The sequence below is a fragment of the Leptosomus discolor genome, chromosome 7 (assembly GCF_034619465.1).
Source record: "Leptosomus discolor isolate bLepDis1 chromosome 7, bLepDis1.hap2, whole genome shotgun sequence".
NCBI lineage: Eukaryota > Metazoa > Chordata > Aves > Leptosomiformes > Leptosomidae > Leptosomus > Leptosomus discolor.
Window position 1 is genome coordinate 17,465,852 of NC_141397.1, and position 13,757 is coordinate 17,479,608.

Genomic DNA, 13,757 nt, shown 5'->3' on the forward strand with positions numbered 1-13,757 from the left:
TAAGATGCATTAACTTAGAAACAAGACAAGATGCAAAAACACCGCAATTAATATTGATGTTTGAGACAAGAATAACATAACACAGTTTTGCAGTAACAATACCATGGACAAAGGGTTTTAAAAACTTCACTCCTGAGAAACATAAAGCCATCCAAAACCATGAGAACAAGTTACTAGTTCTGCTAGCTATGGAGGAAAAACATAGCAACAATTACTACAAATTTTTTTAAAAAAAAAGTTACTCAACATGTAGTTTACAGAATTATCTGCCTCTGTAAAGAAAATAAGAGAGATATATATATATATATATTGCAACATACCTATACCAAAACATAATACAGTGTGCCATATCAAACCTGCAGTCAACCAAGCATTACAAAAGAAAAAACTGACAGGCAGAGGTGCAGGGTTATTACTGAACAATACTGGTTTATGTATACATGACACCAAAAATAGATGAGCAGTAAACCAATGTCCCACCTGGTAATGCATTTCTTTTCATTGAAGTAAGAGATCTACTTCAGTTCGTTAATTAAGATTTTACTATAACATTTTCTCCTAAAAAAATGTTGCAATGCACCCCAAAAGAGAGGGGCAGGACTTTTCAGATACTAAAATACCAAAGTTACTTGAAAATAGGTAACTACACCATTTACAAGTATAAGAAGTCATGGATTACAGTTTAAGGGGTTCCTGGTGGAATTTTTAGGTGTTTGCTGTTTTGCAATTATGCAAGCCTAAGAAAAGAGTATTTACGCAAACTTAAGCTCCAACTCAGGAAAGCACCTAAAATTGGGCAAAATGGTTTGCTGAACTGGGGCTATTAAAAATGAAAAATGAGTCCTTTGTTGACCACATTAGAAAAAAAAAAAAATCCCAGTCTCTTGTGTTACCTTTGAATTAGTGCTTTTAGTTAGTCAATGCATTAACCTTGGGGCTCTCAATCAGGGTGGCAGGGACAGGTACTGTGGAGGTGATGACCTCTGGGAATGCAAGGGAACGTTTCAAACACAAACTGTGTACCTTACTATGTCAGCTACTGTGCTTGAACATGTGTGTGCAGTAACTAAATTTTACATTCAATGATGCACACCAAGTATCTGAAGGCAGGAACATAACCCGCAAACAATTCCAGATAGCTAAAAGAAAGAAGGTGTTTAAGAATCAAGCTTTAAAAGGAGCATATTTTCATACTTATACATGATGTACATTCAAAAATTACACTGACATTTTGATAATCATTCCTACATTTAGAGCAGCAAATACAGTGCACTGAAAAAATGTGATATATTTCTATATTTGCTATCAGCTTGAAGTGCTACATCAATAAAAAAAAAAATTCTGAGTCAATAGCATTACTTGAAAGACATAAAATAGTTAACTAAATTTTAACATAGTACAAGCTTAAAAACTTGATCTAAGTATCAAGAAGAATTTTATAGCATCATAAGCTTTACCAGAATCTTAAAATTCATAAAGGACATGTCTGAATACATCCTTCCCTCCCCCAAAAGGACAGAAACTTGTTTCTTCACGATAGATTTAAAAACAGAAAATACACTTCAAACTAGCTTCCTCAAAAGCCAATTAACACAAACACTACGTTATCAACATTGCTGATGTTAAGTATTCTTTCCCTGCTCCAAGAGCCAAAATGCAATGATACTTTGGTTAAAAAGGTGCTGGTGTTACCTACTGCCCAACATAACACTACGAAAATTTTGCACATGTATGGTTTACACCCAAGTCACTTGCAATGAAGAGTATTTTCTGCTCATAAACCTTAGCCACTTTCTTTCATTGTTAACAACATACCATTAGTGAAAGCATATACATATCCTGTCCTTTATCAAATACACAATTGACTGCTACCCGTACACTGCAGGCATTATCATCCTCGTAGGCCTACTACTACTCAAGGCCAGTACACGTTCTTGGCTAGCCACCTTGAGCCTCTGACTTTGCCTAAAGTAGGCCTAGTGGGATGGTGCACCTTTACTGCTATCCATTATTTTTAAGTAGCCTAAAAGAAGGCAATGCAAGCCTTTTCTCAATTCATGAAGCCATTCATCCAATAAGGCAGGATAAACATTGTTTACCTCCACTGTGCATCTTCTCCTGTTCACATGGGTTCCCCACATTTTCCACAGCAATTACCTTTTGGGGAAGATCTGCTTTGGGGCAGGCTAATCAAGTGCTGTGGGTAAATTCTTCAAATACAAGTATAAATAAATGAGACAAATGCACACAGTGACTTGCCTCTGAAGGTCTAAAAGCCTGGCCACTACCATTCTTTGTACTCACTATTCTGCCTTGTGTAGCTTCTCCCAGGAGCCCTCCAAAAGTGATTACAGGAGACATACAGGCACAGTATAGGAAAAGAATCGAGGCCAGGCACTGCAGGCTTAATGCATCCTTGAAGTCACTCAAGAAAAAAGGTGCTTTCCTTTGGATGTCAAGTATCAAACCACCAAAAAGCCTAAATAGGTGAGATGAAACTCGTCAAACTGTACACTAAAGGATTCTAGCTAGTTCAAAACTATGGGCTACACATGACTGCCAGTGCCTACTGCCAGCACAAATTAGATACTTCATAACCCAGATTAAAGCTTAACAGTTTAAAATGTAAATGAGAATCTTATCTATTTCAGTTCAGTAGTATTCCAAATATAAATCAAGCAGGTTATCCACACTTTTAAAAGCTGGCTCGGTATTTTTGTATATGGGCTAGATACTGAAAAAACATCTTTGCAAACGATTTTACCTAAATGATGTTTTAAGTCAAATCTGTCTCAAGACACTCAAAGCAAGGAACAGAAGGAATATGCTAAACCTCAACCAACACCACTGCATTGATACATTTCAGTATTACTACTCCAATAAACAGTTGTAGCTTTTTGATTTGAATTCTCTACATACATACGATTAGGTCCATAAATAGCTTTCCATCTATCATTTTTAACAGTCTTTTCATCTGCCACTTTATATTCCTCATTGTTCCCTTTCGTACATGCTTTATTAAACAGATTTTCATTAATGGAAATTTTTAGTACCTAGCCCAATACTGAAAATTGTATATTCCTGCTATAATTATGATAATTGCATGCTCTCGACAACTAAAAATTAAAACCCAACTCTTAAAAATCAGTTAGTTAAATTAGCAGCATCTTATACAAAATCCTCCACAAACGTGTTGAGAAACATTGCCACAGGCTTGAAAATGCTTTAAGCAGATTGGCACTTATAGGCAAGAATCCAACACTTGACAAGGAAAAAGGATGTGTTCTGACACTTATACCATGATTTTTTTATGTTTAAATGTCATCATTAAAAACGGTGAGGATTTATCACTTTTCTTTCTTTATGGTAGCTAGTATCTAGGGAAGTGAACACACCTTCCAGTTCTCTGAAGTTCAGGTCCAGCATGATGGCCTTCTTCTTTGAGAGTCTCTCCCACAGGAGTAGATCCATTTGGAAATTTAGGTACCTTCCTTTTCTCCTACAGGGAAGAAAAAGAAAAAGGAAAGGAAAAAAAAAAATCTTTGAGACTGCCTTTACACTGAAAGGTGTAATTCAAAGACAGTGTGCAAAGACTCTATGCCTTCCAATCATTTCTTTCCCAATCATTTCCAGAGTCAAAGCCTCTAGCTTCGAACAGAAACTGACCTCCCCTTATGACACACATGGTATTTAGTTGAAGTGTAAATGAGAAGTCATTCCAGTATAAATGAAAAGTCATTCCCTTACTGAGCAAGCCGCTCACCAGCTCCTCATAAATTTCTCAGCTGAGTTGCCTTACAAAAACCCCCGAGCCCTGCTTATTTTGGAAACGAGTTAAGTGGTAGCCTCAGGCTATTCATGAATAAACTGCATTACTGTCATCTCTTCCCTTCCACCCACTCCCACCCCAAACCACCAATGGATTTGACACCAATGTCAACCTTCCAAATCAAGAGCACTGATCTCTCCCCCTACTTTTGATCTGGTGGCAGGAATTCCCCTCAGTTGTAAAGGAGAAAGTGAGGAAATCAGAGTCCCTCTAAGATCCAGCTTCCCCTGGCTCTCATTCTAAGCTTGCGTCACAACTGAGCGATATGAACCATCACATTTTATAAAGATTCTGTGAACGTTATATGCTAGCCAATACACATTAAAACATTTCAACGTTGTATGCAAATGAAAGTTTTTATAAGATTTACAATATTCTCGCTGATCATTGTTAGATTAATAATAAAATTTATAATGAACCCAGGTACAATGGTGGACCAATTCTCCTAGATCTCACACAAACTCATTTCGGTATTGCAAAAGGAAATATAGTAAATACAATTTACTTAAAAGCATAGCAGGAAAATGATTAAGGCTTTTTTTTAAAAACAACTTAAATGGACAATCCACTTTTTTCTTCCAAATGGATGTGTGGGCTTTGCTAATGCTTTACTAAAGTTTATATTCAGTACACAATTTACTTGCATTTGGAAATAGCATTTTCAAAGTAAAAAAAAAAATCATGGAAGTTCTCCACTGGACTACTATTTTTTTTTTTTTCCTCCTTTTACCTGGGAAGGAACACTTTTTGGTGGCTCAATTCGTATAGATGGATCCCATTCTCCTGGAGGCAGGACTGTCACTTGATCTAAAAATTCATCAATTCCTGACAACAAATCATTTCGGTCTTTTGCTTTATAGGCAACATCATGGAAAACCTGTAAGAAAGTACCCAACATTTATTTTAATTTTATTTTTTTGAAAGAGGAATATATTACAAGAACACTTCATTATTTTTAAAAAGACACAAAGTTTTTTTAAAAGGTCCTCAAAAGTTAGGCTTTTACTTTTCTTGCTTACTTTTGCATTAAGAACTACCTGTATGCACATCCTTATGGAACATAAAATAAGGAAGTTACACCTTCAAACTCAAAGGGAATATATTTCTAAAATTATTTTAAAAGTTAATCTTCGATATTCAGTAAATCAAGTTAATGTACTATTGCCTGAATAATTCTGCCCCACAGTGATTGTGCCACCATGCTGTGCTAAATCAGGACAAAAATACTTTAAATAACCTTCAAACCAAAACATACTTTTTTATTGAGAAAAGAACTTCCTTTGTGTATCTCTAGTTTAATTAATTTTAAAAGATTTCTTAAAAAGCACACGAAAGAAATCCTCCCACTACTCAAAAATCCCTATGCTGTTTTACAGACTACTACAATACAAACTCTGAATTGAAAAACAGGTAGTATTAAAAAAATAATCTCAGAATCCCATGATGCATTTTATACATAGAGAAAAAAATTGCTAGTTTTGGTATAAATTTTTGCACAAGATGATCCTAAATTGCTTTCGTACATTTGAAACAAACTGTTTGTCTCCATAAGTCTTCTAATTGTAAATGAGATCTTTTAAGTCTATTTAGGTCTTTTTAGATCACTGAATATTTGTATTTTTCTATTTCAATGATCTACACTATTCCTAAAAATCAGCCTACCTAAAAAATTCAAAGCTGCAACTAAAGCTTTTAATATTCAGTTCTCACACTGAACAAATACTGTATTCACAGGCTAGCTGCCCAATTGTAAAATGACCAATTTCTGGTTTACATTTCCAAACTTTAAACTGTTCTAGAGTAAAGAAATCTTAGAATTTCTGCTACAGAATCCTAATAATCACCAGCAATTCAGTAGGGGGCGCTCAATGCGAAGTCAGAATTAAAACATCCTAATTTTGCTCAGTAAAATGACAACAGCCTTAAAAAGTCCCGATTCCCCTGTGCTCTTTAAAACCATCCACCAGGGCTCTAAACATATGACTTCAAATGCCTAGTAAAATTCTAATTTTAATTATTTGACCTCTCTTTGATAAAAAGATATCTGTGATGACTCAATCACAAGTATCCTTAAACTCTGCCCTGAACACTTAAGCAGTTTGCTGTGTCCTTTTCAACATACGGTGATTCATATCAGATGCAGTTTTAGTTAATAATTCTATTTCCTAATTTAATACAAAAATTAAATCTATACAATAAAGCTAAAACATTTTTTTCAGAAATACATTTAGGATTTCTTCAAGACAGACAAGGGGAAAAGTTAATTTACCATTATCTAGTTCACTAACCGAAGAAATAAGTACGTTCACAGTTCTTCATTTAACCAGTTTGTTGTTTTTTTTTTTTTTCTTTAACCTGTCACTCCAGAATATATTTATTGAAAACAGTCGGTAAATACATTATTCTAGACTCCTTTAACTACAACTGTTTAAAATACATCACTCACATCATCTGTCATAAGTGTTGCTATAGATCTTCCAATTTCATGGTACTGTGGAGCTTTTCCTGCTGGTCCCAGCAACAAAAACAAAAACCTGTGGAGAAAGCAATCAAGATGAGTAAGTCTGACTCATTTGAATATACTCAGAGTTCTTTCAAACTAATGTTTAAAGAAAATTTAATGGTGAAGTAAAAATATCCTCTTCACTATTTCAGATCTTAAAGACTTCTGCAAGAACTAGGAAAAGACTTGACTCAAAGTCATTACTGGAAGGAACACGAATCCTGAACAAAAATTACTATGAAGTCTTCTTAATTAAGCGTAATTTTTCAACTTCTTATAATGCCTTAAATGTAGTAGAAATCCACAGGCTAGAGATCAATGAATATTTCCTCCAAATTATAAGTCTTTCTGACATTCCCACTGGCAAAGACCCCTTCATGAGGGCCCAGGAGCTTTATGACCTGTTCTGGCCTCCCTGATGACCACCTCTTCATGGGAGTCAAACCCCTCTCACTTGCTGTGACTGGGTATGTCACATAGTAGATGCACAGATGTGCTTCAAGCAACACACTGGGCATACTCATATAGGCATAGCTTGGTCCTGTGTCAGTGGAAGGGAAGGGAACCTGCATTTTGAACACCTAAGAAGGTAAAAGCGACATTTTGGGAAGTGAATCAAATCTGGGGGTAGGTCACAGCATACATTAACACACAGTCTCTATTTCCAATCCCACAGTAACAGTTATCACACTTTAAAAAAAAAAAACAAAACAAACCCCACAACATGCAAACACCTTGAACAGTACTACTATCTTATAAATTCAAAAGGATACAAACCAAAGAGTAAACATCTCAGTAATTCTTTTCAAGACCTTCTTCCTATATTCCATGAAAATGAAGTTCCTAAGTACAACACATTCAAAAAAACCACCTTCTTTCACCTCACAGTACAAAAAGCCCAATGTTTTTTTCCTTTGCGAGTTCACTACCCTATCTGAAACTGAGACTGCACCTTCAGAATCCAGTATGCTATTCCAAATCCGAAAGTCTACACCATTCTAAAAAAGTTAGTACATAATAATTTTAGCTACATTAATACAATAATCTGCATGCAGAAATTTTGGAATTTCCCAAGAAACATTACGAGCACTAACATCAACTACCCTCTGAAAATTCTCCTATTTATGAGAACACCGCCAAGATTATTTTCGCCTTTCGTTAGAGTGTATAAGCTGAAAATTACAAAGATAAACAAGCACTTTGATCATTTTAAAACATTTTTTTAAAAATACCAAAACCATAAATGTACAAACTTATACACAACACCACAGAACAGCCCAATACACCCACATGCACAGAAAATGAAGTGTCCTTCATGATGACTGATTAAATGACCTGCTATGTTCATCATGGGACCTGCATTTTGACCATCTGTGGTAAATACACGTACAGTATACTGGTGAGACCCACTATTTTGGAGGACTGGGGGTGGGTGCACCAGGCTAGACACCATATTGCAGATTGAAAACCAATTCAATGTATTAGGTGCAGACTGGTCACCCCAGTATCAATCACGTAGATTTGGGCACATTAAAAAAAAGTTTTTCCACCACTTATTCATATACAGAGTATCTGTATACAAAGAGGAGAGCTTCAGATTAGACAGACTTTCAAACTTAGTGGACTCTTCCCCACTGTCATGCTGTGTTGCACTGAAGGGAACTATAACTACCTTCACGCCCATCTTTAAAATAGCAACACAAGCTTGGAAGATTCATTGCTTACACTCCAGGTCAGTTTCAACTTCTGCACTTGCTTAAGACAGTGTATCATATATATATTCAGAGCATGCAGAGAATTTTATGGTGGATCCCATTCCTTCAAATTTTGCAGCGAATGACAAGACATTATGTTAAACAAAAGTCTACATTCCTTGAACTTCATAGAGTACGTAGAAAAATGTACACGTATTTGAGATCGTAAATATTATTATCTTATTGTATAAGTAAAGCCAGACTTTCTGGGCATTTATTTACCGTGTAGGAACTGGAACCTCTGTGAGACCTGAGAGAAGCACAGCAGGGGACAGCCTCACAAAAGCAATAATAGGTCTTTCTAAAAAATCTACTTCTCCCACTAACACATTTGATGCTTCTGCTCCTGAAGGAATTTTCCTCATGAAGTTCATATCAACCTATTCATACAAAGATGAAACAAGTGTTTATTCCCTTACATTTGTTAGCAGAAATTCTATAACATGATTACAAGTTTATCAGCATTTACCAGACATTTATGCTGAAAAGAAAAATAAAAAAGCAAATTAAATACCCCACAGTACAGAAGAGACAAACATACGTAGAAAGTGTCAGTCAGCCAGCCAACTAATAATAAACAATTCTCTAAAAGTCAGAGTTACTACCATCTACTGCATTGTAGAAGACTCCCAAACTGCATAACCACCTTTCTAATATTACTTATCATGACAAACATTCTGTGATAGGACATAACTTAACAAAAATCTATGCACAATTAACTAAGGAGAGTTCATGTAATTACACATGCTTTCTAGAATGCAATTAGTTATTTCACAGCTGCATATTTCAAATATGTCATAATTTTGAAAAATAATTTGTATGTTTATGTTTTCATCCATAAAGAATACAATGGCTGAAAATCTTAACATTCATTTCTGTACATAATTACAGAAGAGCATTAGAAAACGGTACAGCACATGAACTCTGTGTTCACATACACACACACACAAGCACTGGTTACATTGCTATCTAGAGAACTTACAGATGGCCTCTTGAGTCCCACACCAAGTGTGCCACAACTACAGTGCCAGGAGGCTGCCTCCTGCCCAACAGGAGACAAGGCAGGTGTACAGAAGGACAGGCCAAGCAAAAACATAAAAACTGTGACAGAGGAGCAGGAATATATGGCATCTGCCATGATTAGATGAGAACTACAGTATAAGTTAGTGTTCCTTAAACATAATTATTTAACTTGGCAAATGCATTTTCTTACAGTGTTTCACAGTTCAGATGACACTACAGACTGAGTTTTATAGTGAAAGCTACAATGGAACTTGACCAGCAAATATAAATTATGGAAGAAGTACAAGAGATTTACAGTATTACCAACATTTCCTTCAGAAAGCGGTATTACATGCTCCTAAAGATTAAGATATAGAGTAACTTTGGTATAGCAAACACATAAAACATATAAAGCAAATCCCCTTTAAAAGCCCTCTTTAAAAAAAAAAAAAAAAAAACCAAACCCACACACCCAAAAAGTCAGTCCTAGGAAAAAAAAAAATTACACCACCACCTCCAAAATTGTTTTCACAAGAGTCTTTACAGTAGATCTGAAAATATCTCCCTCTGCATGAGAAAGTACAGTGGCTGCACTCTTGAAGTTACCAAAATACTGAAAAGATCAAACAAAACAGAAAGTTCAGTCCCACTGGGAAGAGTCTGAAAATATTTGACACATTTAGCCTACGCCATATCCTGATACTTCTGCGTCCAAGGTTATGTCTTGGTACATATGTCTTGTGTACACTTGTATATATGTGCCCGTTTATGTGTCTTAGTTACAACTAAGAGGGAAGTTACACACACTACATTTGGTATGTAGTTATCTTGCGCTAAACATTAAGGTATGTAATGATATTTACCTTACTAAAATCAACCGTGCTGTTTTCTCTGCTTCCTGCTGTCCCAGTACCTTTAACGTCTCCACTTTTCCCAGTGTCTAAATTTCCAGGTGCTGACTGTGGAGACGCTAATAGCCCTAAATCAAAACAAAGGAGAAAAGTTCAAAACGGTGTTTGAAGTGAACCGAGTACATGACACTACCAAAACTTAATGTGACAGCTTGCTTAAAGCAAATGTGCAAGTTATTCAGTAAGTGCCCTACATTAGTATCGTAAATGCAACATCAACAAGTCATTGTGTTGTCAAAATGACATAACTAAAGATATTGCCCAAATGATGGCCATTTGCAGAACAGTCACCAGAAAACAAGAGCTACTTTAATTGCAGAAAAAATAACAACTGCTGATATTTTATTCATAACCGCTCTAGTAGTTAGTAGACAGCACCTTCACTATATTTATAAGTCTTCAAACACCAAAAGCAAACACCTCTGCTATCTAGTCTGCTATTTTCAATTGTTAAAAGCCTCGGCAAGCCTCAGGCTACACCTACAAGGAGTGAAACTCTGGTAGCTAACTAACCTTTACAAGTAAATAGTGTACTTACTACACAAAGGATAGATAGCTTGCAAACCATGACTTCAACCAATAGACCAAAGCTCCAAATATGATCTGGCCAGATGTTACTATATGAAATGGTGTCTCTAACACATCAGCTGAAGAGGCATGCACAATCAAGTTACTAAAGTTAAACACGCAGCTTCCCTCTAACATCTGCACCAAGACAAAATTGATTTACGTAGCTTCTACACTGCTAGCAAGACTGAACTGCAGGTTCAGTGAAGGGTGCAAAAGGCAAGTAACACAGGTGTTTACACACACTGAATTCCATGTTGCGCTATGCTTATCCCTACCCAAATGTCATTTAAAAGCTGGTCTAGGCATGCATAACCAAGCCCAAATCCCATCTTTTGGATTACAGAGCTTTTACTTGTTCAGTTTAACATACACTAGAAGTGCACTTGGCCTTGCTTGTCTACACTAGACATTTAAGATGTGGTGATAAAACACGCTTTAACATGCTTTCAAAACCACATCTAGGCAAAGACTAAAGTCTAAACATTGTATTACACGCAGAAGGTTTCTATTTGGGTCAAGCGTCAATCTAGTCAAGATAAAACTGAAGTCCTCGCTGGCTACCTTTTGGCTATTGTTCTATCATAACTACTGCTGCATAACTACTTGCATCCCTCCGTGTTCATAATTTAGCAATTTGACATTTTCTAGCATTTCAAATGACAACTGAAATCACTTTATTTGGTCCCCAAATTTATTTCAAAAAAACCCTTTCAAAGAGCCATCATATCAGTGGAAAATATGCAGGTCCAAGCCTTTAACATTAATTTTCATTCCTACAGTTCACAGGGATATAAGTGGTGTGGGTAGTTTTTCCTGAAGCAAAAAACAAATGAAGCTAATAAGCTGTAATTTCCTTCCTGAATCCTAACATGCACATGTAATTAGCTAATACTATGTTTGGTTAGCTAGACTCAAAAAAAAAAATTAAAAAAAAAAAAATCACATTCTACCCTTCTGCTCCATGATGGATGCATTATTCATAAGAATAACTAACAGCAATCAACGCTCTGTGAAATGAGCAGTTCAAAGTATTTAATTGCATAAGAGTTGATACTAAGATGTGTTGGTAGGACTGGAAATAGAACAGAAATACTAAACAGTTGTTGCAGAAGAGAAACATACAAAAGTTTACACGTATTAACTTTTTTCACTTCCCCCCCCTACGTAACAATAAAGGTAACTGAAGATGTGTATGACTGAAGAAAGATGAGCAACAATGCATCATTTTGCACTTTTCGCAAATGCCTGTGAGCACGAGCAAGCAGAGACTAGAAAAAAAAGTGGAGAGACAACCAAGGAGGATGGAGACTAAGTATTCTACATATTAGCATAAACTAATTCATTACTTCAGTACTAAAGTGATACTGATTCTTCTAAAAGGTTTGCCTTTAAAAATTTCTCCAACCTGTCAGTTATGGTTCACAAGTTTTGGCCCTGACACAGGAACATTTGTCTGATCCTAAATCATGTGTAAATAGGTTTCCTTTCTGTTGGTCTTGCAGTTGGACAGACTGCTGCGCTCACATGATACTGCTTACAGGTTTTCAGACCTAAGCAAGCATTTCCATATGATACTGCACTTCATTTGCAGGGGAACTCAGAATAAAAACCTATCATCTCCAATAGCAAAACACTTTTACTCAGATCTCACATTAATAAGAGGAATATATTTCCTACTCTTCTTCAGTTCAGTAGACACAAACTCAGAGGCTACTGCCAAAAAGAAGACTACCTAGCAGTTTTTCCAGACACTAAGAGAAATTAATCTAGTCTTAACTAAGCTACCACGGGGCTCATGAAAAATGCACAGTACTCTCCTTGATGCTGTGAGGCAGGTATACCACTTGTCTCCTTTGAAAGACAACAGCAGGTTGAGTCTTGAGTAAGTCTGGATTAAAACCTCGTAAGATCACCCACACTGAAGTACTCAAAACTACACCTTCACTAAGGATCATGTGCATTTTCTAGCCAACTACACTTAGTTCAATACTGTGATCACAAAAATCTATTGGACATTACCTACTGAAAAAAGAACTCAAGAATAATACAGACATTTGCCTCATCTCTGCTTCAGTAAAAAAAAAAAATGTTGGGGAAGTAAGATGAGTTCAACATCTAAGCATGACTATTCCAATATAATTATGTTTATACAGGCAAAATTTATTAAATACGAAACTTTTAAGTACAAAAGCATACGGCATTTGTATTTGAGAAAATAAAAATCAATTTTTAAAAATAAATTCCAGTAATTTCAGCCTTAATGTTAAAAATATATTAAAATTCCTCCCAGAAGGCAAATACGTAAATCTTTCTGGATTACTATTTTCAGTAAACAATTATTTTAAGAGCAAAGCTGTTCTAAATATTATTTTATTCAGTTTTATAGTACATTCATCAGTGAACCAAAGGACCCCTCAAAACAGGCTACTTTGCTGTTGTTCAAACACTGAAAAAGCTTAATGATGTTGGTGAATTAACAGTGTTCACCTTCAGCTGTGACAGCTCTCTTCCTAGCTCTACCTATGAAATTCATTATTCAACAGTTTCAGAGACAGGAAAAAAAAAAGCTGTTCTTCAACTGATGACAGAAGAAAAAAAATTGTTATAGAGAACCCCTTGCCTGGTTGACTTACTATGAACTGATGACTGGCTGATAAAAAGTGGTAGACTGAAGGTGTGTCCCTCTTCCTCCTTTTACAGTAATTCACATTAAGTTCAGTAACCTTCCAGCTATTCATAAAAACTAAAAAACAAAGTTTGAATAGCACAAGGCCAAGGACAGATGAATGCTAAACAGAAGCAAGCCATGTATTATAAAATTAATGCATTTCCTAATGCTCACAGGAGACAAACCCAACTCGGTCATACAGGCATGGAAAAAGTATTCAGATTGCAATACTGTGAATTACTAGAGAGGTAATACAGACTATAATCTACAGTGGAATGGACCAAGGAGGTTTTTGCTTGTTTTGGGTTTTTTTTGCTTGGTGGCTTGGGTTTTTGTTTTGTTTTGGTTGGCTGGGGTTTTTTTGTGGGTTTTTTTTTTGTTTTTTTAAATTAATATAAGAATACTTCCTCTTCAGGGTTCCCTTCTGAGTCTGTCTCCCAAAACAGACATTAGTGCAGTTGCAGCCCTGAAGTCATAGTCTGAGAAAGTCTTCAAGGGCATCTCTTAAGAAAATGCATCA

At 35.9% G+C, this 13,757-nt stretch overlaps 1 protein-coding gene across 6 annotated transcripts in view; it reads right to left on the bottom strand.

Moving 5' to 3' along the window:
• SLC4A7 (solute carrier family 4 member 7) overlaps positions 1–13,757 on the bottom strand; it is a 71,160-nt gene that overhangs the window by 16,024 nt on the left and 41,379 nt on the right. For 4 of the 6 annotated variants that reach the window (XM_086468302.1, XM_086468306.1, XM_086468305.1 and 1 more), the window contains 6 exons: positions 9,952–10,067; positions 8,309–8,466; positions 6,276–6,363; positions 4,560–4,706; positions 3,396–3,499; positions 2,305–2,479 (listed from right to left, as the gene is read on the bottom strand). In XM_086468302.1, the coding sequence (XP_086324428.1) occupies positions 2,305–2,479; positions 3,396–3,499; positions 4,560–4,706; positions 6,276–6,363; positions 8,309–8,466; positions 9,952–10,067 (788 nt within the window). Of the gene's footprint in view, positions 1–2,304; positions 2,480–3,395; positions 3,500–4,559; positions 4,707–6,275; positions 6,364–8,308; positions 8,467–9,068; positions 9,129–9,951; positions 10,068–13,757 lie in introns of all 6 variants that reach the window. The other 2 variants (XM_086468301.1, XM_086468304.1) reach the window with 1 other exon arrangement.